Here is a 26,817-nt window from a genome sequence, read left to right as displayed (position 1 = left end):
TTATTTCCTTTCCTTTCCAGTGGCTCATAAAATAACAACACTCTTTAGACCCAATGGCATCTTAGATTTGATGAACTACAGTACTAAGTGTATGGCTGGACTAATCCTCTCAAACAAGATCGGGGAAATTTCCATGGCAATAATTATTATTAACCGCTCTGTGTCAGGACTGCCATCACTGTTTTATAAACACATGCCTAAGACCTCATGGGTCAAATACCCGACTTGTTTGGAGGCCTGAGGACCTGGTTTCCCACACCAGCTGTATCCTTCAGGAACTAGGAGACTTTGAACTTCATTGCTCTGTGTTTTCTTTTCCTCACTTTTGCAAAATAATCCTAAAAGCCCACATTTATTGAACTTTTGCTGTAGGATAGACCCTGCATGGGTAGCTCATTTAATCCTCAAAATGACACAAAGAGATAGGTGCTCTTATAATCTTTATTTTATAAACAAGTTAACTAGGTTCCTGGCAAGCTAGAAACTTGTTTTATTTTTAATTTTTATTTTTGAGACAGAGTCTTGCTCTATCACCCAGGCTGGAGTGCACTGGTGCAATCTCTGCTCACTGCAGCTTCCACTTCTCGGGTTCAAGCGATTCTCCTGTCTCAACTTCCTGAGTAGCTGGGATTACAGGCACGCACCACCACACCCAGCTAATTTTTGTATTTTTAGTACAGACAGGGTTTCACCATGTTGGCCAGGATGGTCTCGAACTTCTGCAGGTGATCTGCCTGCCTCAGCCTCCCAAAGTGCTTGGATTACAGGCGTGAGCCACTGCATCTGGCCTAGAAACTTGTTTTAGGTCATACAGTCAGTGAGTCAAGGAGTTGGGGAAACATCTTAGCCCTTTACAGCTAATTTTTTTCCTATAGACTCAATGAGTTAACAGATACTAAATTGTTTTGTAAATTGTGGAAAGCTAGGAACTTGATAGGGGGCCTTTTTAAAATTACTTTTAGGAGTTAAATCTCTTGACTTCTAGTCCAGAGCCATATCCACTCTTTCTGATTTGTTTCAAATTTTCCACTAATTTTTCTTCTCTTTCTAGATCTTCCTGGAGAATTCCATGGTCAATGACTTTTGTTGCTCAATGATGATAGTACAAAGGTTGTTCACTGCAGCAGCCGGTGATTGAGACAACCCAAGTGTCCATGAATAAAGGACTATTTAAATAAATTATGACACATCCATATGGTGGGACATGATGCAGATATTAAAAAAGAGGCAGCTTTCTATATTCTGATATGGAAAGATCTCCAAGATATACCAAGTACAAAGAGCAAGGTACAGAACTTTTTGTAAAATATGCAACAATATATGTAAAAAAGTGTCTGTGTGTGTGCATCTGTGTGTGTCTCTGTGTGTGTAGATTAGACATAAACCTTGGAAAAGACATACAAAAAACTGGTAACATCAGTTGCCTCCAGGGAGGGGAGCAGAATGGCTGGAGGACAGAAATGGAAAGGAAACCCTTCACTTTATATTCATTTGATCCCTTTGAAAGTTCAGCCACAGGAATGTATTAATTATTCAAAAAGAAATATAATTTCGTTTTTAAAAAATTAATTTAAATGGACCTCATGGTAGAAAAAAGAAACTCATTGACTTGGCAGACACTTAAAACCTCCATTCAAGATGCATGTCCCTGATTGTGTGAGGAAGGTCACAAGCTCTGGTGCAATCAAGATGAGCCTGAGCCTGAAGGTATTCATTTCTGCTGGTGGAACCTCCACACACAGCGGCCACACACAACACTGCTCAGAGTTCCTGGCCCTCCCTGCGGGCCTCTAAGGAACCTCTAGTTTCCTTATGGAGAAAGCGGGGCAGTGGGTGAGAGGAGGGGTGGGAGATAAGGCTTTGGAGAGGGGAACCTGGGCTGAAAGCGTGTTCTCCAGCTCAGTCAGTAAACAGGGAGTGTCAGACACTGGTATTCCACTGGGAAAAGGGAGTCATTCCTGTTCTCACCTCATGGACTTTACAGTCTAATTAGGAACACAGGCATCAAATAAATTGTCGCACAAAAGCTTATTAAAAAGCAATCCTGACTTGTAGAAGTAAAGGCATCGAGGCTATGGGCGTGTACACCTGGGACCCGTGCATCTCCTGCCTGCTTGTTCTCCAGTATCTGCTTTGTTTCAAAGGGAACTGCTCTTCCTGAATCCCCTGCCTTCTGGCTTCATAAGAGGAATTCCTGGTAGGATTGGCCACTCTTGATAGGGTTCTGGCTTTCTGGGGGCTGGGGTGTTGACCAAGGAGAGGCCTTCATGGAGGGCTGGGACGGGGAGAAGCAAGCTGCCCCACTCCCACCCTCTGGGACCATCACAGGTGCAGCTCCTCTGTGGCTCCAGCCTTCTCTCTGTAGTCCCTGCCCCCTGCCCCCTCTGCCACATGGCCCTAGCTTTGGGCCCCAGAAATGCTGCCTCTCTCTTGCCCAACCTCCATCCTTCTTCTGGGAGGAGTTCCTCAAATTTCCACCAAGAAACCTTCCTGCCTGTCTCCACCTAACCATGGCTTCAGGAGTGGATGCGTGGTACAGGCCTGGCCAGTCAACATACAATTGCTCGTCGTTCTCAAGGCATTTAGGATGTGCTTTTTGAAAAGCACTTAATCCAGAGCATTAGAATGTTATTTGCCAGGATTTTCTAACCTTGGCACTATTCACATTTGGAGCTGGAAAATTCTTTGTTGTGGGGGCTGTCCCGTGCATTGTAGGATATTTAGAGGCATCCCTGGCTTCTCCTAGATGCTAGTAGCACCCTTGAGTTATGACAACCAGAAACATCTCCTGGCATTGTCAAATGTCCCCTGATGAGGCAACACTGCCCTCTGAGAACGCTTGAACGCATGCAACCTCACTTAAGTCAAAGAGATTCATGCCTGGGACTTTAATTACAACTATTGGAAGGAGAATTTCCACCAAGCTGGGCCCATCTTATACCTCCATGGGAGAGACTGCCTGACAATGAAGCCAACACAAAGCAAGGTGAGCTGAGAGGTGGAGACAGATTTGGATTTTTTAAAAGCTATCATGTGAGCCACTGGATTCAACCAAGTTACATTTTAGTTATTGTGAGCCAAGTAATTCCCTTTTGGGCTTCAGCCAGTTTGCTTTGGGTTCCTGTCACAGGCATTCAAAAAGCCTCCTTAGTAACATGAGACACTGTAAATTTGATCTCGTTCCACCCTCATAGCTGCTCCCTCAGGTGGGTTTGTTTATCTGTACTTTACAGATTTAAAAATTAAAGGGCATAGCAGCTGCCTCTTGTATCTCTACCATCCATTCACAGCACTCCTCAGAATCATAAAGACTTGCATAATGAATTACTCAGGGGCTGCCTCCCTTGCCCAAAAGTCACCTTAAGCCCCAAATGTTGTGTCTCTCTTGTTCACTGAAGCCCCAGTGCCAAAAACAGTACCTTACTCCTTGTAGGTGCTCAAAAATGTTTGTTTGGATAGATGAATATGGTTACGTGCCTTGTCCAAGAGTCTGGCCCAGGATCAGATTTCAAAGCCCATGTGTGTTTTCCTATAGTTTCTTATATGTTTTTTCTGCTTTGTTCCAGACGGAAGAACTAGATCCAATGATATGTGTAAGGAGAATCATTTCAGCACAATTGAAAGAACAGATTCACAATTGACTCTGTCAAGTGATGGAATGACCCATCTCAAATAAAGCCAATGAGGTTGGTGATGGTGATGATGATGATGATGATGATGATGATGACACTAGTGAACAAAGGCTGGGTGAAGAGTCTGGGTCAATTGCAGGGATGAACACTTCACATCTACCATTTCATTTAATCTTCACAACAACCCTCTGACATGGCCATTCTTTATCTTCATGTCATCGTGAACTAAGTAAAGGTCAGAGTCTAAGAAACACATGTACAACCCCATGAACCATGTGCATCAGAGCCCAAACTTGAAGCTGGGCCTGTAGCTAGTGTTTGTGCACCAAACATAGTCACTGTCCTGTCTCATGAGGGAAGGAGGGTCCTGTCACTGTGGCCATGGAAGCAGAGGACAGAGGATGCTAAATGGGTCACTGAGATTCAACCAGAATTCTTGATCGCTGAGAATTCCCTCAGCCAGAGACTCCAAGAGGTGAGGAACCTGCATCTGTGTGAGGCCCAGGTCATGTGGTATGGCCCATCTCCAGAGACTCTTCCTGGCCCCTTTTGCTTCCCTGCCCTCCTTTATCACCCAAGTCACAGACAAGCTCGACATTCCCTAGCTAGGAACAGCCCCACTGCTGGAGCAGCCAGTGACCAGCCCCACCAGAACTCTTCCCCACTTCCCTGGAATGTCTCCCCCAGCTATACCTTTGAGCACCTTCCACTGGGCCTCCTGGGCTGCCACTGCAGTTTCCTCTCCCTCCCTGACAATCTCCATGGGAGAGGAATAACAGAGCATCAGGAAGGCGTTTCAAATAGCATCATGTCACAGGAAGAGTGTTGGCCTGTGGTCAAACACACGCAGATCTGAACTTCAGTTCAACTCCATTTTGTAACCTTGGTCCAACTGCCCAGCAGGTATTGGACTAATCATTAGGAAAGTGCAGGCAATGATGCAAACATGGAGTTTTAAGAAGTAAATGATATATGGGATGTCAAGGAGAAGGCAGGAGGTCAACAGATGGTAGCTTTCTTTTTCAATTTTTGCTCCTTTTCTCCCCAGCAGAGTTGCTCTTCCAGCTGAAACTTCAGCCCAATTCAACTTTTACTCTCATAATGATGAAAAGGAAACTGGCAGCTGCTTGGGGCATAACAACCAACACCTTTTGATCTGATCTTTTTCTGCATCCCCACTTCTTGACGACTCCTCCATTATTTAGAGATTGAAGGTATTTTCAAAGATGTTTTCTCTTTTGCTTTCCTTTTCCTTTTTTTTTTTTTTTGCTGCCATGCCAGTGAGGGTAGTAAAGCTACTTTCATTGCCCTCATTTTATAGGTGAGAATAATGCTGGCTGAGAAGTGAGGTGGCAAAGTCCCTTGTAACACACCTGATACACAGCAGAGTCAGGACTTGCTGAGCCACAGCATTCTGACCTGATTCCAGTGTTCCTTTTCCTATTCCATCTGCTTGGGTTCAGAGCCTCCTTGAGGAGCAGCCTTGGGGTATAAGTGCCATGGTCAGGTATAAAGCAAGGAGACATCACAGGCCAGATCCTGGGGCATGGGGAGTGACTCCATCCAACTAGGACAAGCAAGAGGACCATGGGCAGGGTCTGGCTTGGGCAGGAGGCTTAGTGACCATGCCTCAGGGACCCTGGCCAGTAATGCCAATCTGGGTGCCAGCCTGTTGTCAAACAGTCACGGTTTTACAGTACATTCCCAGCATTGGGAATTGGCCCCTAACTAAGATCCACTTGGCATAGTGGAAAGATCATGATTCCAGCCTAAGCTCAGCCACAGGGTGAGCTAGCTAAGCTTGTGCAGATGCCCTCACCTCTCTGACCTCCCATTCCCCATCTACAGACCCCACAGAGGACAGAAAATTAAACAAGAGAATGTGTGAGTACCTGGAACCTTGAAGGACCTCAGACAATGGCATCTCTCACTACATCATGCAGTAGTTTTACTTCCTGGCCCTGAATTCCCATTAGTTACTGCTCTGAAAGTGGGCTTGGGGACAAGGAAAATGTCAGCACCTCCCCTACCTCACGGGTATCACAGACCCTCATAAGCACCACTTGGATGTTTTCAGGGTGGCTTCCTGTCCCAACTTTTGGAAATCTTGCTTTGAAACATCGTCAACTCTAGTTTTCTCCTTGTTGGGCCGTCAGGAAGAATATAAAGGGTTAGGTCATTTCAGATTGTGAAATGGGCTCCTTCTTAACAGGGTTTCTGTAGTCCCATGGTCTGAGGAGATTTTCTGGGGTCTGATAAATCTCCTCTTCAACTCATGTCAATGCAATATGGAGTTTTGTCGAGTACTTACTAGGTAGTGATGTCAAGGTGATGATGAGGGAAATGCCAAATAATGTGGTCAATAACAATAATTTTTATTTATTCAGCTACAACTCATGGCCATTCTCCTTCCATTCATTTGGTCTAACTCTTGTAACATTCCCTGCAGGTAGAAACTATCATCCCCATTTTACAGATAAGAAAATTGAGGCTCAAATAAATTAAATGATTTGGTCAAGGCCACACAGCTAGTAAGTGGAAGACACATGATTCAAGTTAAGACACAAATGTTCTGGCCCCGCCAGACTGATGTAATGACTCCTCCATCACTTGGAGAAGCTCTACTCTTTCCACACACAGCTCACTGGCTTCCAGGATGCTGTTGTTATGAACAAGAATACAGAGAAAGCATTGTTTGTGGGGATTCATTGATAAGTCAATCTGCTCTGAGAGAAGGATTCCTGTCTAAAATAAGTGAGGAATGAGGCTCACAAGGTCAAGTGAGCTGATTGGAGAGGGCCTGGGTAGGAAAGACTGATAGGAAGTTTTTGATTCTCACTGCTTCCTTATTTGTAATGTAAATGATCTGAAATGACCTAAATGTCTATCAGTCAGGGAGTGTGGCTAAATAAATGATGAGACAGCCATATAGTGAAAGACTGTCTAAGCAGCCAATTTTCTGGAAAAGCAGATCTGTATGTACTTACGTGGAACAATTTCCAAGGCACTGCACTGTGTTTTCTATTTGCCCCAACACCCAGATCAATTCCCCTCTCCTCCCTGTTCTGCTCTGTGCCCCGGAAGCATCTCCTGGATGGCAACATGGCTTCCTGGTTTATTGGCTTTCACATGGGTGTGACCAGTGTGCACCTCTGCAGCAGGATGGAGGGTGGGAGGAGGGAGGGGTCAGGGCATTTCTTCCCTGCTCCTTCCCGATGTGGGTGCTGTGGCTCTGACACAGCCTAGTCCCTACACGCTTCTGCTGCTGCTCATCAGCCTGCAGTCCATGGCTTCAGTTATCTTTGGGCCTTGGTCTCTGATTTCTTCCCCTTTCCCCTTTGGACATTTGAATCTCTCCAGTTGAACTGTCTGAGTGGAGTTCTGTTGCCTGTCAGGACCCTGACAATGACACAGATATTTTATGAACATGGAGGGCACCCCCAGAAAGAGACAGCCCCCTACTGACCTCCCAAGAACCTTTCCAATCATCTTCACCATTAACGTCCCCACAAGTCCACCGATGGCGAATATGGACACAGTCACAGACCAGAGCAGAGTCAGAGTGTCTGGGTCTATTGGACATCCATGCCTTCTTTCCCATGACTCATTGTAAAAGGCCTTGATGTACTGAAAATAAACAACAAACCATGTTATTTCCTTCTGTTCCATCCTGCTGCTTGAAGCAAGCCAGTGTATAAAACAAAACAGCTTTCACAGAGCATTTTCATGCATAGCACTTTACTAATTTCTGTTTGAGCTTTATCTCATTGGCCTCTTCTAACAGATTTTGGGAAGAGCAGAAGATGTTAATCTTTATTATATTCAAATGGCATTTTTTTTCTTTTATGGCTAGTTTTTTTGTGTTTCTTGCATCTTTGCCTATCCCGAGGTACTTTTTTGGTAACAAAATGTTCCCTCTTTTTACCTCATTTTGGAGATAGGGAAACTGAGGCTCAGGGAGACAAGGTGACTTGCTAGGTAAGTGCTAAACCTGGGAGCTGGACTCAGATCTGACCCCAAGCTTATGATGAGCTTTATAGCTGGGCTTCTCCAATTCTAGTGCACCGCAGCATTGCCGTGGAGGTGTGTTAAAGGGCATATACCGGGTGGGTGCAGAGGCCCACGCCTGTAATCCCAGCACTCTGGGAGGCTGAGATGGGTGGATCACTTGAGGCCAGGAGTTCGAGACCAGTCTGGCCAAGATGGTGAAATTTGCTGGGCGTGGTGGCCTGCACCTGTAATCCCAGCTACTCAGGCGGCTGAGGCATGAGAATCTCTTGGACCCAGGAGGCGGAGGTTGCAGTGAGCCAAGATTGCACCATTACACTCCAGCCTGGGTGACAGAGTGACACCCTGTCTCAAAAGAAAAGGGCGGGGGGGCACATACCTAACAAAAAAAATAGGCAAAAAATGCAACACACACAAAAAAACTAGCCATAAAAGAAAAAAAATGCTCATTTGAATATAATCAAGATTAACATCTTCTGCTCTTCCAAAGACGTCATTCAGAAATGAAAAGACAACCCACAGACTGAGATAACATATTAGCAACACATAGAACTACAAATAAATCCTATCCACCATATACAAAGAACTCTAACATGTCAATAAGGAGGCAAATGATACAATTAAAAATGAGCAAAAATTTGAACAGACTCCAGAGAAAATACAAATGCTAATGACAGAATGCCTGACATCATTAGTCAACAGACAAATGAGACCACAAGGAAATACAACTTCACATTCACTAGAGTCTCATCACTGCCAATTCTGATTCAGTGTGTTTGGGACAGGGACTAGGTGATTCTGATGTACACCAAAGACTGAGGTCCATGGCACTAAGCTCCAAACAGAGTTCAGTCCCCAAGGTACTTAGAGTTCCCTGTTGCTACCCAACGTGAGTCCGCAAACCTCAGCTGAGCCAGTACATGACACTGCAGAAAAAGCTTAGGTTCAGGTCGCTCAGACCTGGGCTCAAATCCCAGCACAACAACTTGGTAATGATTTAAATCAGCTGAACCTTGGTTTTCTTATCTGCAAAATGGGAATGATGACATTGACTCTCAGGACTATTGTGAGGGTCAAATGAGAGCTTGAAGCAGTGGCCAGTACTTGAGTGGAGCTTACACAATCCCACATAGGCTAAAAATTAAAAGATCTGGTAAGACTGAGGAGTGACAAGCAGTGTGTAGTCTGCTGGTAGAGTTTGACTTGTACAGCCATCTTGGAAAACAGCTTTGGCATCATCTAGTCAAATGGAAGATGCCTGTAGCCTACAACTCAGCAAATCCACTTCTAGAAAACTCCCCTGAAAAACTGTTTCCGGGGAGCCCTAAGATATATGTACTCAGATGTCCATGGCAGCATTGCACATAATAACTCCAGACAAGAAACAGCCCAGGTGCCCATGGTCGGTAGCAGGGATAAACAAATTGCAAAATCATCATCATATGAAACATCACAGCCACAAACATGAATGAATATAGCTCTGTCAAACACACATGGTAAAACCTGGCAAAAATAACACCTACCAAAAGCAGCCGAAAACAAAACATACACAGTCTGATTCCATATGTAAAACCCAAAAGTATGCCAAATTAAAATTTTTTGGAGAATTATATATAGACAGTAAAACTACAAAGAAAGAATTATTTCAAATGTCAGGTCAGGGGTCATCTCGGGGGATGACAGAAGAAATAACTGGGGAGGGTCACTTGGTAGGTCCTTCTTCTTTTTTTTTTTTCAGGCTGGAGTACAGTGGCATGATCACAGCTCACTGTAGACTTGATCTCCTGGGGTCAGGAGGTCCTTGTATTTCAGCCTCCCGAGTAGCTGAGACAGACAACTACAGGTATGTGCCACTACGCCTGGATAAATCTTTGTTTGTTTGTTTCTTGTACAAAGGAGGTCTCCCCATGTTTCCCAAGGCTGGTCTCAAACTCCTGGGCTCAAGCGATCCTCCCACTGCAGCCTCCCCGGACCTTTTATTCTTAACCTGGATTGTGACATGAGTGTTAGATTTATACTCAGTCTTTAAAGTGTGTGTGTGTGTGTGTGTATGTGCACACAGGCATAATGCATATGTGTGTATTTTATATACTCTTTTGTATGCATAATACATGCTGCCATTTAACCTGGAAAAGAAAAACGGTAGGAAAGTGTTCCAGGCAAAGGGAGAATTATGCCAAGACAGCAGGACAGAAGAAAGCTTGGGTGGCCATGGAATTGCAAGGAGGCCAATGGGGGAGGAACAGGACCAGAAAGGGAAGGAGTGGGCTGGATGAAGTTGCAGGGGCAAGAAAGGGCAGGTCATGTGGGCCTGATAGGTCACGGAAGTGAGCCTGGTTTTTACTTGGATTCTACTCTAGATGAAGTGGGAAAGTATTGGAGGGTTTTTGGTAGGGGGAGGACATGGTGTGGCTTGCATTTTCAGAGGATCCCTCTGGCAAGTGGATGAAAGGGGAGCTAGACAGGAAGCCAGGCACGCTTGGGGGGCACTGCAGTGGTCCAAAGATCATGGTGGCCTTCACTAAGCAATGGAAATGGAGGGAAGTGGATGGATTTAAGATATATTTTGAGAGTAGAATAGGCAGGACTTCCTGGGTGATTGGCTCCAGGTTTGACAACAGATGGTGCTGCAGAAAGTGAAAGAAGAACACAGAAGACTCCCAGGTTTCAGACGTAAGCAAATGGTCTGATGGAAGGAAATGAGGTGAGGAGGGGAGACACCCTCTGCTTGCGAGGTATTTATCTTCTTTCTGTTTTCTCTCTTTCTGGTTTCACAACTATCTTACTCATAGCATGGAGTGAAGATAGAATATATTATCAACAGCTACAGCTATTTTTATTGATGATGAAGTTTCCAGACCTCAGCGTGCAAGATACTGATCTACATCATCCACTGACTCATTCAACAAACATGTGCTGAGTACTGGGCCCTGAGCTAGACACAGAGATACACGGAACATAACCCTGGATCTCAAAGATCTTCCATCCACTGGAGCTGATAATGCATTATATCATTTAAGGACGCTCTTGGCTGCAAGTAATAGGAAACCTCAACTCAAAATAGCTGAACAATGAGGACACTTACAGAAATGCAAATTTACAGGAGTGGTGAGCTTCAAGGACAGCCGATCTGGTGGCTCAGTAATGGCCAAGAATCCAGGTGCCACCTGGTTGCTTCACTCTGCTTTCCATAGTTTTGACCTCATCCTAAGACAGCATGCACTCACAATTGTAGGATGGCTCCTAGTAGCAGTTTTGGCTACATGCTTTTCTATTCATGCATGGCTGCGGAGAGTAACATTGGCCTCTCATAGATCTCTTGGTGCGAAGAGGAACTTTCCTGGAAGCTTCTAACAAACTTCTCTTTATGTCCTACTGGGCATAGTTGGGGCACAGATCCCTTACTAAACCAGTGTGGAATGGGACCCATCAGCCTGTACCTCTGCCCCTGAATTCCTTTCCTTTATCTGCTCCTCCCTACCTGAGTGAATGGGACCACCATTCTCCAGTTACTCAGCCAAAAACCACGAAGTGATTCTTAACTCCTGCCCTTGATCCAATCTCCTCAACTAATCCACCCTCACTCATCCCTGACTGTTAGGGTTGAATTGTTTCTAACCTCACACCTCCAGATTTATATACTAAAGTCCTAACTCCCCATACCTCAGAATGGGTACTTATTTGAAATAGGGTCATTGCAGATATAATTAATTAAGATGAGGTCATATTGGATTAAGGCTCACCCTACTCCAATATGACTGGTGTCCTTTATAGAAAGAGGACACAAAGACAGACACTGGTACAGAGTGAATTTTGTTTCCCTCCAAACTTCATATGTTGAAGTCCTAACCCCTAGTACCTCAGAATGTGACCTTATTTGGAGACAATCTTTACAAAGCAAATAACATTTAAATGAGGTCATTAGAGTGGGCCCTAATCCAACATGACTGGTACCCTGATAAAAAGGAGAAATGTGGAGATAGACAGGCATAGGAGGAAGATGATGTAAAGAGGCATGGGAAGAAGATGGCCATCTGTGAGCCAGAGAGAGGGGGCTAGAACTGAGCCTTCCTTCAAAGCCCTCAGAAGGAATCCACCCTGCCAACACCTTGATATTGGACTTCTGGCTTCTAGAACTATGGAATAACGCATTTCTGTTCTTTCAGTCACTCAGTTAATGGTACTTTGTTACAGCAGCTCTAGAAAACTAATATATTGATTGCCTAGCTTCCAAAAGGCTTCTCACCACTTCCACCATTCCTCTACTCAACCGGTCCAAACTGCCATCCCCTCACTGGGGCTACCAGGACACTGATTCCTCAGCCTTCATCAGGGTGCTACCAGCAGCCTTCAGAATGGCCACTGTGTTCTCTCTCAGTGGCTGGACATTTACCTGACATTGACCACTTAGTCAACGTCAAGGCTTTATGTCCTCTATTGGACATTTATCTGCCTTTTTAGGCTCCCCAGCATCAGAAGCCCTCTTCCCACCTGGGAGACTTTCCTGCCTTAGAATCCTGAGTGGGAAACAGAGGACACATAACTACAGAAGCTAAACGTGCCAGACACCCGCTCTCCCAGCATGCCCTGCAGCTGGAAGTGGACATGTGACTAAGGCTCAGCCAATCAGATGCCGGAACTTTGACCAAGGTGCTACTGGGGCTAAGACATGGGGCTGAGGAGGATTCTCCAGCAGCAGAGGGAGCTCTGGTGGGATTGGGTTTGGGGGCAGCAGCAGGGGAGCTGCAATGTCCTGTGCCAACGGTGCAGTCAACGGCAGTGGTGGCTGCAGTGGAGCCCATAGGACCAGCTCTGGGAGTGATTTAGGGTAGTATCTCCAGCTACAGAGCTTCCAGGCCTGGCTCTCCAGCCCTCCCACTGATCCTGTGAGCAACCCACTCTTCTCAACAACTTTTTTGGCTTGAATCAGATTAAGTTTATGTTGTTCCTTACAACTATGGAAATACAGAAGCTCTAGCAAAGCACATAAATAATCTCACTTCACCCTCACGACACCCCTAGTGGTAAAAGCCCTCATTTACAAACAAGGGGGCCTGAGAGTTATATAACCCACCCACAGTCACGGCTTATATGTGCTGGAGAGGTTTTGTGCTGGAGCTGCCAAACTTCAGGGCACAAATGCAACTGCTCCACAAACTGAACTCTTGAACTCATGATTAAGATGTGAAAGTTAAGCAGATAAACCTAATGGTGCATTTATTGATTTAAGAGTAAATATTGGCCGGGTGCAGTGGCTCATGCCTGTAATTCCAACACTTTGGGAGGCCAAGGCAGGCAGATCACCTGAGGTTAGGAGTTTGAGACCAGCCTGGCCAACATGGTGAAACCCCATCTCTACTAAAAATACAAAAATTAGCTGGGTGTGGTGGTGCATGCCTGTAGTCCCAGCTACTCAGGAGGCTGAGGCTGGGGAATCGCTTGAACCCTGGAGGTGGAGGTTGCAGGGAGCCGAGATTGCACCACTGCACTCCAGCCTGGGTGACTGAGCGAGACTCCATATAAAAAAAAAAAGAGTAAATATCAACTATATCAACTAAGCCTTTGCTATGGGCTGGATACTCCATCAGACCCTGGTGAATACAGCAGCAACCACCCCCAAGGAGCACAGAGTCTAGTGGGAGAAACAATGATGATTGCTAAGCGCAAGGATTAGAGGAGCCACAGCAAGACAGGGGGTAGAGGCTGCCCCAAGAACTACTGCAAGTATGTACAGAGTAAAGACCCTTCAGAGAAGCTGGCATAAGTAATGAGTATCCAGGACTTCACAGACACCCCTCCTGCCACCTGATAAACAGGAGACCTCCACATGTGCAAGGTCATTCTTGCACGTGAACTTGCTCCCTGTGGTACTTTTACAGTAATTCAAGCAATTGCAGCTGTCTTGCAAGGAGTCAGGCTAATACCCACCCTGGAAGGTCTCAGTAATGACTGGTTTCCTGGAATTAATGTAAGGAAATGAAAAGGATGCTGGTTGGGAGGAAATTTTCTCTTTTCCTTTGTGTTGCACTGCACTCAGGAGCTTGGTGGGAAAAGAGAGGGTTTTCAGCTCACCCACTGCCAAGCATTGCTTCGGGAGTCTGTGGAAGTTTCTTACTGTGACGTTGGGAAATGGCCGACAGAAGCCTCTACAGACTCTGGAGGGGCCGGAATACTTGCTGCATAGCATGGGCCCCCTGCAGGAACACTTTTCTCAAAAGTTCCCCAAAAGCTGTTTGTAAGCCAATGCTTTTGGCAACTGAACAAATGTTTGTCTTCCAGGTCTGAATTCAGCAATAGCCCAGGTGAAAGGCCTTGTTACCACAAGGCTGAAGCCAGTGATGAAGTTTGCTCAGAGAATTCACTGCACTAACATTCCCCAAGCTTGAGATTTGTGAACTTCACCTATGGGAACACATGACTGGTCACGTATGATACAGAATGGGTGCTTAAATAAGAATTCGTTTTGAGTTTCTGCTGTGTGGCAGTAACCATATAATAATAAAACAGGTAACCCACACATCATAGTTACAATACGCCGTGTACTATTCTAAGAACTGGAGGCATACTGACTCACTTCTTACCCTCCACAAGGGTACTATTTGTTACCTCTGTTTTGGGCAGATGTGGTATCTGAGCCACAGAGCCACAAGGGGCCCTCCCAAGCTCACACCATTGGCATGTGATGTCACCAGGACTCAGCCCCAGGGAGCTGGGATCCAGAGTCCATCTTTTAACCATTACTTTTTCCAACTCTAGGTGTAGAAAATACAAAGATGATGATATCAATACCTCTGTTTTAGGGGAGAAGAGGAGACATGGAATGAAGATTGGTTGACTGCTAAGTATGTATCAGACATTTGGATATCTCATCTCATTCAACCCTTGTAACCATCCTGAGAAGTTTCATTCACAACAGAGAACTCTGGAGTGGAGAAACACATCCCATAGCCATGCCAGATGGGAGAACTGCAGGGCCTGCTAGACCTCACAGTGCTCTCCTCTTCCTGGACACACTGCCAGGCCACCTTACCCAGTTCCTTGCATCTAGGAGGGGCCATATGACTACTTTTCAAGAAAGGAGTGTAAGTACAAGGGACATGTGTGACCTCCACCAAGACACTGAGAGTGTGTTTGCCTGCTCCATGCTTGCTCCTGTCAGCTGGCCAGCCACAGAAGAACCAGCAGAGGACTCCAAAGTCCTAGAGAATGGTGGAACCACTTAAGGAACCTGGGTCCCTGAATGGCTTCATGGAGCAGAGTGTTCCTGCTCATCTCCTTCAAATGAGGTGATATAAATGGGAATTTTCATTGTGTTAAGCCACTGAGATACAGGGCTTGTTTATTATAGCAGCAAGTTTGCCCTGCTGACACAATCAACCCAACTACAGAGCCCATGCCATCACAATTGCACTGTGACCTGAGGCTTCAAGAAGGAGGAGAGATTTAGACCAAGTCATGAAGGCTTGGAGATATAAACCTTTACCTAGAGCTTTCATTTTATGTGTTGGGAGAACTTGATCCTGTTTGAAGAAAACATTCTGCAATAAAAATTTGCTTTAAGATCACTGTGGTAGGTAACCTCTAGGCCTGCTTTGGGACATCTCACTCATTCCTATCTTACTTAGGATTCCTTGTTTTACTTTTTCATTCAGCCAACAACCACGAGGCACATTCTTGTATCCTTCTGTCTGACTTTACAGGTCTGCTTCCTCACTACCAGGGGCCCAGCTTCCCATCCTGTCTTCTAGATACAAATTCTGCTGTTTCTTGCCTTCAAGGAGTTCAAGATCTAGTGGAGACAGTAGTCAAGTAAACATACAATTATAACTTGGAATAAAAATGCCGTGACAGTATGAAGCCAAGAAAGAGCATGTGGAATCCAAGTCAAGCAAGCAAGAAGGGCAGATGGAGTGGGCTCAGTTAGAGGATGACAGGCAGAGTGAACAGAATTCTTGAAGGTGCAGAAACCAGAGACCACAGGTTGCCACACAGGAGCTGTAAAAGACACAGTGGGTTGAAAGGTGGCCCAGTGGAAGGTTGGAGGCTGCCTGTGCCTGGCTTTGCCTGCCAGCCTCAGGAGTCTACACAAAATTCTATGGGCACTGGGGAGCCATTGGAGGGCTTTAGCATGGAATTGATAGCTCTAATTTGCGGTTAAGAATGTTCTTCATAGGTGCAGCGTGAAGGACATTGCAGGGATTAGACTAGAAGCTGCTAGGCCTGTTAGGAAGCTCTTGCAATTGGTATGAGATGATGAGTCTGATCAAAATTGTTATGAGTTGCTCCAGAAGCATTGATGTTATGGCTTGTACTAACTATAGCCTAAACTGCAAACAACTGAATAAAAGGCTACATGGTTAAAGCAAAGGAAGCTTAAGAAAGAGCCAAGAGTTCTGGGTTTAACACTTGCTTGCATCACTGAGTCTTTCTGTGGCCTTAGGTGATCTTAAGCAATCTGTGTGCCTCTCTGGCAGTGCTGTCAATGTTAAAGGTACTTGGAATTAGCTTTTTTCCACTCTCAGCTCTGCCACTTCTTTGCTGGGTGACCTTGAGTAAGTTACTTAACCTCTCTGTGCCTCAGGTTCCTCATCTGTTAAATCATTGCCCTCCTTGAAGAGTTATTGTGAAGATTTAATGAGAGAATGAAGATACAGCACAGTGCTGGGTCGATATGAAGTACACAATAAAAACTGGAAGTTGGGGTGGTTGGTGGTAGTGTTGTTGATATTTTTATTTCTGTATTTGTAAAATGAGGGGCCTAGACTCATTTATTTGTCAGATTCAAGAATCCACGAATCACTTACCATTATCTCCCAGGCCAGGAACCTGGGGACCAAGCTTCTGGACATAAAATTGAACTCTGCAATTCCTAGCCAAGAAGACTGGCTTAGAGCATCTCCAAATAATAAAAGAAATTGCCAGACAATGGGAGGCAAATTACCTCGTAGCCTGTTTAACAATATTAATGTGCCTTACTGATTCACACAGAGCCTCCCATGAACTCACTTGGAATGATTCTCATGAATGCTATAAAAATACACAGAAGTAGAACACTTGGTGGCTGGGCCAGAGTACACACACCATTGCATAAGAGAGGAAGTCATGCCACAATGCCTTAGGGCTTTATAAAGACAGTCTGCATCACTGAACACACTGGCACAGGGAAGAAGGCAGTCCAGAAGTCCTTAAAAAAGTACCCATTGCTGAACCAGGCCCTCTGAAGTTAGGGCCCCACAAGAACAAAATTCCACAATCCCAACAGTGCTACCTAATGTCGCCTGGCTCCCCGAGGTAAGGCCTCCTGTGTAGAAAAGAGCTCGCACAGCAGGCCTGAGACTTCTCTTCCTAGAAAAACGTGCTGCAGGGTAAGCCCCGGGCTTGCATCCGGGAACTTGGATGTTGGAAGGGTTGCCACCATTCCCAGATCTGGTAAGAGTGACTCACTGTACCTAAACTGTGCAGTGTGGTTTATGCTGTCTCGGTGTGGTTTATATCTGCTTTCTTTCTGGGAATCTGGAATTTTCTGCTTGCCAAGCAGAGAGTGCCCATGTGACCACCCCCCCGATAAAAACCCTGGACTCCGAGTCTCTAATGAGTTTTCTTGTTAGATAAATTTCACAAGAATTGTCACAACTTGTTGCTGTGGGGATGAAGCGTGTCCCGTGAGGTTCTGCTGGAAGAGTTCTTTGGAGCTTGCCCCTGGTTTCCTCTGGACTTCACCCCTGCACCCTTTTCCTTTGCTGACTTAGCATTGTGTTCCACCACTGTGATCAGTCATAGCTGTGAGTACTACTGCATTCCTGTGCCAACGCCTGTGACTCATGCCAGTGAATTATCCTACCTGAAGGTGGTGTTGGGAGACCCCAGTACACCTCCCTTGTCCTAAGGAAAACACTTAGCTCCCATTTTGGCTTGACCTGAGCATTAGGTTTGCAGGTTTGTGGTGTTTTTTCCTCCTCCCCAAGTGATTCTCCCAGAGGAGCCTGGCTGACTCACTGGGAAAGAGGCTCCTGTGCCTCCAGACACCTGAGACTATTTTGTTACCACAGCTAGCTTTCAGAATGAAATGAAACATGATGAAAGAGGAAACATCAATTACAAGCAACAGCCAGGCAAGTAAGGCTTTCAGAGCCTCCTGGGTTTCCCCTCAACCACCTTTGCAGTGAGGGGGCAGCCAAATGCTTGGGTTTAATTAGATGAAACATAAAGAAGGTAAGTTTCATTGTCTATTTGGCCCCAGGCAGAAGCAGAGAAGTGAATGCACTCCCAGTATCGTTCTTACTCAATCACAGTCCTGAGCCTTCCTCCTTCTGGAACATTCTTCTGAGAGGTTGCATAGCTGTGTTTACAGGGGACAGTGCATTTACACAGACTTGAGATGATATTTGGCTCTCCTTTTTGCATATCCTCCGGTTGGCGGGAATGAAAAGGGCAAACTGTTTTCATTACCAGTCAAATCACTTCTGGCTGCTTGAGGTAGCAGGGGCCCCATCTGCAACATCAATTCTGGAATAACTCATTTATAGAAAGGGAATAAGAACCCCTAGCTTGTAGATGAGGCTGCCAAAAGGATGAAACGAGGTGTGTGAAGTCTTGAGCATGATGTCAGCACAGAGCAGGCGCTCAATAAATTTCAAGGTCTTCCCCTATGGGTCAGAAATAGGGTGTTTCTAGTTTCACTTGTCTGGTTTGTTCACACCAGCTGTGCCACTCCAACACGCCCCTCCAAGTTTCCCCACCTCCCATCTTGCTGGATCAGCTATCCCCAGCTCTCTGGCTGCAGCAACCAGTGCCCCCACTGCACTAAGCTGAGCTTCCTTGAGATTTGATGGGACCGAGTTCCCTTCCCCATTTGGCTCAACAAAGGCATTTTTCTTGGAGAAACTTTATGAAATGAGAAAATTCTATATCAAAGAGGCAGGCTGTCCAGCTCTAATTGCTGGGGCCTCCAGGGCATGGTGCAGGGGGAGTTGGTACCCACAGCCTGGGACACCTGGACACCAAAGCCCCAGGCTGGAAAAGGTCCCTGGGCCCTCATCAGTCAGCAGCTGTGCTGGCTCTGATCGAACCAAACCAAACCAAACAAAACAATGACTCACAGCTCCCAATTTAAACAATGCAACAGCGTCTCATATTAGAGAAAAATTGGAAACAACCTCAGAGGCCCACATTAGGAAGATAGGACATCACAGGAGGCAGCTCCACACTGCTGTTAAACATTCTGGTGATGGAGAAATTTCAATGGCATAGAAAGGTACTTACAAATAAATAGTAAGCCAAAAAAGGGAGTATTAAACAGTATATATGGATGATCTTCAGAAAAAAGAGTGGATTTAGATGAAACATTAAAAGCAGCCTCTGGATGGAGTCTAGGTTTTGACTGTGTTCAGGCCCAAGTGTACCATCTATTAGCTAAGTAGCCTGGGTCCAGTCACTCAATCTCTCCCTTATTTGTAATATGGGGTTATCAGCATAATATCTGCCACGTGGGGCTGGTATATCATCTCTCACTCACAGAAGAATGTTTGTATGTGTAGCTTCACTATCAAATTTCTGTGCTGTTTTTTTTTTTTTTCTAATGGAAGTCTGTTGCTTTTATAGTTACTGAGATAAAGTGAGACAAAAGCAAGAGTAAAAATGAAAAGAGCTGGGGGTGAGGGGACAAAACTCTGGGATTCAGAGATACCCATTTTATAGACATAATTGCCCATTGTTTCTGCAGTGACAAAATGGACAGGGTCCTCCTGTAATCTCAGCCCTCTTCCACCAAAGTCTTGAGCCCTGCTATGCCTCCCCCTCACCCCAACCAGAACTTACGTCGTTTGACACAGTCTGTGCTCATCATTCCCTTCTGGTTTCGTTGAGAATGGGTCTCAGGCCACACCAGAGGCACCTGCCATGGGACATGCTTCTTTCTCTAAGAGCGCCTGGGTTCCCAGAGCAGCCTGCTAAGATGGCATTGTGGGGTGGGATTAACTGAAAGCACCAGAACTTGCTTTTGCGTTTTCTCTCTGTTGGTTCACTTGAATCTTCTTTGATCAGGTTCTAACATCTGCGGCTAATTGGGCAGCTCTACCCTTATAGAGAGAAATGTTGATTTTGCTTTTTATTACCATTTGTTTATCTGCCTTTAGGGAAGGAGCAGACAGGAGAAAATAATAGAATATACCATTTATGCTGGGAAATGTATGAGGAGTCAAGTTAATTGCTCTGCAGAAACCCTGGGCTTAAATATTAACACCATGGAGGACAAGAGTCTGTGTCTCCCCTCCCAAGAAGACAAAACATTGCCAACTCAAAAACCACTGGAAAGGTGAGTAATTTCTTATCAAAGCCAAGCCATTCAGTATTATTCGTGTGGCTGCCAGTGTTGTTTCAAATAAGTCCTAATTTATATTGGATGGTGTGGGGCCAATGAGTTAGACTCCTAAAGTTAAGTTCTCATTCATTCTTTCTCACTCCTTCCTTCTCTCACTCACTACTTCATTTAACAAACATTTTTTGAGTATTTTCTGTTTATAATACGCATTTGTGTAATGTAAATCTTATATATACAGTAGACAATTGTATAATAAAATTTGGCTGGGCTTTGTCCCTGGTTCTTGGGATGTAGCCTGTGAATTCTTGGGATTTCGTAAGTTATTCATGGCCCTTGAACCTCTTGTTATTCAAGGCCTCCAGTTATTCAAGGCCTCTCAGTTATTCAATAACTCCAGTTATCCTCCAGTTATTCAAGGCCACTCAGAACCCCTTGATAGTGTATGTTAACAAGATAACTCAGGATGGGGGTTGGCCATGCCAGAAAGACCAGCCATGTGATACAGGGTCAGGGCTTTGAGCCGAGTGACATCAGCCCTACCTCCAGGGAAGAGAGGAAGACCAAAGATTGAGTTCAACCTTATGGCCAATGATTTGGTCAATCACATCTACATGATGAAACCCCAATAAAAACTTGGAACACTGAAGCTTGGGTGACAACACTAGTAGACAACACTCTGTGGGAGGAGAGAGAACACCAGAGCTAGAATCCTTCCAGACCTTGCCCTGTGATCTCTTCTTGTGGCTTATTCTGATTTGCATCCTTTTTGCTATAATAAAGCTGTAATTCTAAGCATAGCACTTCCTGAGTTCTGTGAGTCATTTGAGCAAATTATCAAACCAGAAGGGGTAGTGAGAGCCCCCAAATGTGTTACCATATGTTCACGGAACCCCTGAGCCTGTCGCTGGTGTCTGGAGTGAGGCCAGTCTTGTGAACGGCTGTGCTCTTAACCTGTGAAGTTTGGCCTAAATGGCTAGTTAGGATCAGAAGTCACGGTGAAGCTGTGTGTGAGGTACTTTAACAGACACCAGGGAAACAAATGAACAGTATTGTTTTGGGTGACTCTTTGATCTGTACAATCCTGACTGCTATACTTTTGCTAAGCCTCCAAGCATTTCCCCCAAGCTACAGGCCAGGAACTGCACAAACAGGCACCAAGTTCACTGTCTATCCACTGTGATTAGCCCTGAACTGTCCCTCCCACCTCACCTTCTGTTCCCCCAACCACTGCATTCCCTGTTTGCTTTCTAATTTTTATTTTCACTCATACCTCCTATTCAACACATTCATTATCTCAGCTTTGGTCCTTTTTTCTTGGCGAATTTTCTTAATGTCCATCCCCCAGTGGTCGTTCTGCCTAGGCTGACTGTTCTCTTGGGCTCATTGCAATGTGGGATCCTCCTACAATCATAGGAAGTGCGTGAGTCCCGGGTCAGGAATCCATCCAGGTCCATCACCTCAATAGTTGCTTCTCATGGATCAGCTACTCTTGAACCCCACACTCTTTGGCTTATTTTTTGTCTTGGTTGGGCCCTTTTGGACTGAAGTCTGGGCTCCTTATTGTCCGCCCTGCCACAGACCTTGCATTTCTTTAGAACACTGCTTCCAGAATCCTCCTGTAGGCTCTGTGGACAACACCCATGAGCAAGAGGAGCTTTGACTCATGCTTTGCCCAGGCACTGTCATCGCACCCAGGCCTGTGTCAGCCCTGTCTGCCCATTTCAGTCCGCAGAGAATGTCCCTTGGGGCTCAGAACCCCTGCTCCAGTCTATGGGTCTCCATCCAGCCCTCAACAACCTCTCAGGTGGATTCTAGACACTGGGTGCTCACAGGTACCAAGAGGACATCTTTCAGCACAACTCTGGCAATCATCCCAGATGATTCTAGCAGTATGATGAAGCAGGTTCCAGGCACTGCCACATTTTCCTACTAAAGGTCAATAGTTACAATGGCATAAATCTGAAGCCATTTGGAAGGATTCAGATTAGCACATTTACATGCATGACTGTCTGAAAATTCAGGCTACATTGGATTGGTATGCAAATTAGCCCTAAATTTGGCAGTCTTTTACAATAACTTCAGGATGTTTTAGACAGACAGATAGGTATGTAGATGGATAGACAGAAAGATACAACTATGCCAATTAGAGCTAGTCACTGGAAACAGAAAGGACAAAGCCTAGACAATCAGGAATACATGAACAAAAGAAAGGAGATTAGAAAGCAAACATCTTCAGGAAGATTTAGGTGCTCCTATTTAGATGCTATGCAGCATAGGCTGTGGATTAATTATTCAACCAGCCAGCCCTCTGCCCAGAGGTACTAATGACACAGGAATCTACAAGAGCCTCCTCTCTTTCCTAAAACCTGTAGCATAGGGGTTAGCCAACAATTGGCCAGCAAGGGAAATCCTAGACCACCATCTGTTTCGTAAATAAAATGTAATTGGCACATACCCTTGCCCATTCATTTACATATCATCTATAACTGCTTTATCTCGATGTAGCAGAGTTCAGTAGTTGCAACAGAGACCATATGGCCAACAAAGAAAAACCACGCACTATCTGGACCTCCACAGAACATTTGCTGGACCTTCACAGAACGTTTGCTGATTCACAGAATGCAGCAGATCAGCCTAGTGCAACAGAAAGAAGGGATACTCAGGAATTAGACAGACCAGGGTCCAAGTCCCCATCTGTGAACATGGTGGAGGTGGTCCTAGAAGTTTTCCATAGGACAGACTCACAGCTGGCAATTTGTTTGGGAGTGAAGAGACCTAAGGACTTGCCTTGGACTCACTTCAAATTTAAATTTATCCATTTGCTCATTTAGCAAATATTTTTTATAAATGCTTACAATATGTCAGACATTGTTCTAGGTGCTGGCACTGCAGAAGCAAGGACCTTTCTAAAGTGAAGGGAAGGAGGACAAGAAGTAAAGGAATCTATCATATCTCAGGTAGTGTTAAATACCATGAGGAGAAATAAATTCAGTGAGGGCTAAAGCGTGATGGAGTGGCGCCATTTTGGATAGGCTGGTCAGGGAAGACATTTCTGAGGAGGGGACATCTGAGCAGAGGCCAGAAGTAATCAAAGGAGAGTGCACAGGAAAATCAAGGGAAGAGCATTGCAGCCAGCGGGGGCAGCACGCACAAAGCCCCTGAGGTTCCAGTGTGCAGTGTGTTTGAGGGGCAGCAAGTGGGGAGAAGGTTGTGTAAATGGAGAAGAGGGAGTGAGGGGGGAAATGATGATGACAGAATGGTCACAAGGCCCCAGGTACCGTGTAAGTCACCGCAGTCTGGCTTGCTTTCTAGATATAGTGGGTTTTGAGCGGAGGGACAATATGATCTTCCTTCATTTGTCAAGAATCCCTTTGGCCTTTAGGTGGAGAATAAACTGTAGGAACCAGAGTGGAAACAGAGAAACCAGTTAGGGTTTAGTCTAGAGAATGAATAGACCCTAGCTACTGTGGTGTTCATCTTGGTGATCAATGCACCAGCACAGCACAGATAACCCTGATTTTCAACAGCTAAGGACAATAAGAACCTCTTGCCAGTTCATGCAAAGTCCAATGTGCATTTAATAGTTCTCTGCCATCTGGGGGAAGAAAGAACTGAAGATCTTTCTTTAGTGCTGCCATAACCAGGGATGCTGCCATAAACCAGGCCTCACGTGGCCTTTCAGCACCTCCGTTCACATCCCACCCACCAAGCTGGCCAAGGACCCTTGTGGATGCATGAGGCGCAGGTGTTCTCTTCCAAATGGGGCAGGAAAAGTAGTTAGATTCTAGGGATTCTTGGAAAGTTGGGTGGCCAGGAGGCACATCCAGGTGACTGTGTTGAGGAGAGGCCAGTGGGAATTTTTAGGAAGTGTCCCACCCCTGAAACTTGGATGTATTGACTTCCCTCAGCCTCAGTTTCCTCGCTTTTAAAAGGGGGTTCGTGATAGCTGCCTTGCAATATTGTAACAAGGATCCAGTGTGTGCACAATTCTGAACCTGGGCCAAGTGCAGAGCTAGTGCCCAGAAGTGAGTTATTTTCGTTTTCGGCATTACAGAAAGTTTCCAAATATCTGAGGAGAGAGGAGCACCGAGCGTTTTTAAGGATGAGGCTGGGTGTCAGCAGGGCCAATGGCAGCTACTGCATGGATTGTTCTAACGGTGCAAGCTGCCTCCCCTGAAGGTAAATGCCCATGGCCTGGAGTCTGTGCCCCGATCACCTGGGCCCCCAGTTATCCAACAGCTGGAGAGGCAAAGCTGGCTGAGCCAAGGACTTGCAAGCCTAGGCCAGTGCTAAAGCCAGCATCGCTTCCCATGGGGCAGCATCCACACACCACCCCCTGGTGGCAGCCTTTGTTCATCATCTCTGTGAGCAGATACCCTCCCCGCACTCCAAAGCAGCACTAATATCTGCACCTCTTCTGTTCCAAGGGTTTCTTTCTCCTTCTCGAGAGCCCAGCACTGCAGGTGAAGCCTAGCCCTCACACCCCAAACCCCTGCCAGGCTTGGGTCCTTCCAGCCTGTGTTAGATCCCATTCCTTAGAGCCTCTGCTCTGTTCCTGGTCTCCCTGGTTCTGGGGCTGCCTCACTCACCTGTTCCTAAGCCCACTGCAAGGGGAAGAGAGAATTCAAGGTGATCGCTGGACGCTGGGCTGAGCTCCTCCAGCATCACATCTCCTTTCATTTCGCAGCGACCTCACAAGGGGCTTGACGCCAGCCCTTTACAGAGGCACCTACGTGGGGAGCTGGGATCCTGTGCAGGCCTGCTCAGCTCACACTCAGGGCGGTTTCCACCTCGGGAGGGCCTCCCAGGGCGAGCCTTGGCCCTCAGCCTGCTCATAGCCTGGGTAGTGCCGGATCGTGCTCCTGTTCTGGCCTCTGCAAACTTTCTGGTTTGGCTTCAGCTCCCCTTTCCAGCCTCTACCTCTCCACCCCCCTGGACCCCACATCCAGCTACCCTTAGGTCTCCACCATTCCCAGAAAGCCTTGAGCTCTCTCTTTCAAGCCCCAGCGAGGCCCCACTGACCTCCCCAGGTAGAATAAAGTCCTTCAGCTGTCCTGTGGCTCCATGCAGCCTGCCTCCTATCTGGTGATTATTTATTGAGCCTCTGTCACTGCTGCTGGTCTTGGGGCACCTCGAGGACGTGGATATGTGTCGTTTTCATCTTTCTACCCCAGATACAGCAAGGTCAACACCCAGGGAAGGGCGCTGAAGGACTGCCTGAACAGCTACCTCTCTCTTCTCACAAAGCAGCACAAGTAAACATAAAACATCAGGACCTTTAGGCAGAGCAGGAAGAGGTTACATGACCCCACACCCCATATAGGGAGGGGAAGAGTTTGGGGAGTGATTCTAGCTAATGATAAAGCCATCTTTGGCTTCTCGGTTAGATCAGGTCCTTTATGAGAATTGCTCTATGAGAACCCCGAGGGAGGGAGGGGTCGGGACAGGATTCAGACAATCACAGGTTCCTACTTGTAACACGATGGCAGCATCATCCACCTTGTGCTAGAGCCCCTAGGGTTGTTGCAGTGAAACCTTGCCCTGTCTTTTGGTTGGTAGATGGACAGGTAAGCAGCCCTGGGCTTGCTGTGGCTCCTCCCATCTCCCCTTGTTCCTCTTTGCCTTCATTGATCATGCCAAACTCCCCCCATGGCTGGACTGTTGGCACCTGCCATTAGTGGTCAGGGGCAGGAAGGAGGGGCAGAGAGCATGGCATGGATCTTGGATTCAGACAGACCTGGGTTTGAATTCCAACACTGCCACCTCCTGGCTGGGTGATCCTGGGCAAGTTGCTTAAACTCTGACCCTCTGTTTCTTTGTTCATGAAATGAAGGTAACATCAGTAATTAACTACCTTGAGCTGAATTGTGTCGCCTCCAAAAACGTCGCATGACATTTTTGTTGCAAGGATAGGGCATGTTGAAACCCTCACCCTGATGTGATGGTATTTGGAGATGAGGCCTTTGGGAGGTTACTGGGGTTAGCAGAGGTCATGGGGGCGGCCTCATGGTGGGATGAATGTCTTGTTCCCTTGCACTCTTCCTCCCTCTGCCATGTACAGATAGTGAGAAAGAGGCCATCTGCAAGCCAGAAGGAAGGTCCTCGCCAGACAACAAATCCACCGGCACTTTGATTTTGGATTTCCAGGTTGGAGAAGTATGGGAAAATAAATGTCTTGCTGAAGACCCCAGGCTGTGCTGTTTTGTTACAGCCAAAGACACTGAAGTCTCTGTATTTCTGAGAATGGAATGCACCTGGCATACAGTACGTTTTGGCAGAGTTGAAGAGTTGGCCATCACAGTCTCTGCTCCTCTTCAAATGCAGACAGCACATGCTGGGAAGTAGCTACCTAACTGAGGATGACACTTCCCAGGCCCTGGATCTGGGCAGATGGCTCAGTCCTGGACTCAAGGCCTCCTCGGGGTGCTTGCTCTGGGCTCCTCTAAAGTATGCATGACGAGCCGTGGTCTCGAGGTTCAAAGGACACCAGGCTAAAAAGCGCCTTGTGATGTCTCAAGACTGAACACTTTGCTGCGCATGCTGGCCACAGAGGTGGAGCTCCAATATCCCAAACAAGAAGTCCCATGGCCTAACACTGCCTGGCACAGAAAGGATCTGTTCTAAAATGACTGAAAATGTGTCTGATGCCCGGGAAACCAGAAGCCCACCCAGGGCCAAACTCTGGCTCCACTTATTATGTGACTGTAGGCAAGTCAGTGAACAGCATGCCTCAGTTTCCTCATCTGTAAAATGGGGATAATGATGATCCATACCTCACAGGGCTGTCATGAGGGTAAACCGTGCTGATTAATGCATGAAAAGTACGTGAAGGAGGGCCAGCACCTTGTGCGGGCTTTT

General features: G+C 46.2%; 1 protein-coding gene across 1 annotated transcript in view; it reads right to left on the bottom strand.

The window, feature by feature from the left end:
- Nucleotides 1-26,817, bottom strand: part of SLC2A9 (solute carrier family 2 member 9) — a 197,763-nt gene that overhangs the window by 145,709 nt on the left and 25,237 nt on the right. The window contains exon 5 of the mRNA XM_030801107.1: nt 7,099-7,259. Within this exon, the coding sequence (XP_030656967.1) occupies nt 7,099-7,259 (161 nt within the window). The remainder of the gene's footprint in view (nt 1-7,098; nt 7,260-26,817) is intronic.

Source organism: Nomascus leucogenys, chromosome 20 (assembly GCF_006542625.1).
Source record: "Nomascus leucogenys isolate Asia chromosome 20, Asia_NLE_v1, whole genome shotgun sequence".
Lineage (NCBI taxonomy): Eukaryota > Metazoa > Chordata > Mammalia > Primates > Hylobatidae > Nomascus > Nomascus leucogenys.
The sequence above is the reverse complement of the archived record's forward strand: the minus strand, read 5'-3'. Positions and strand labels throughout refer to the sequence as shown.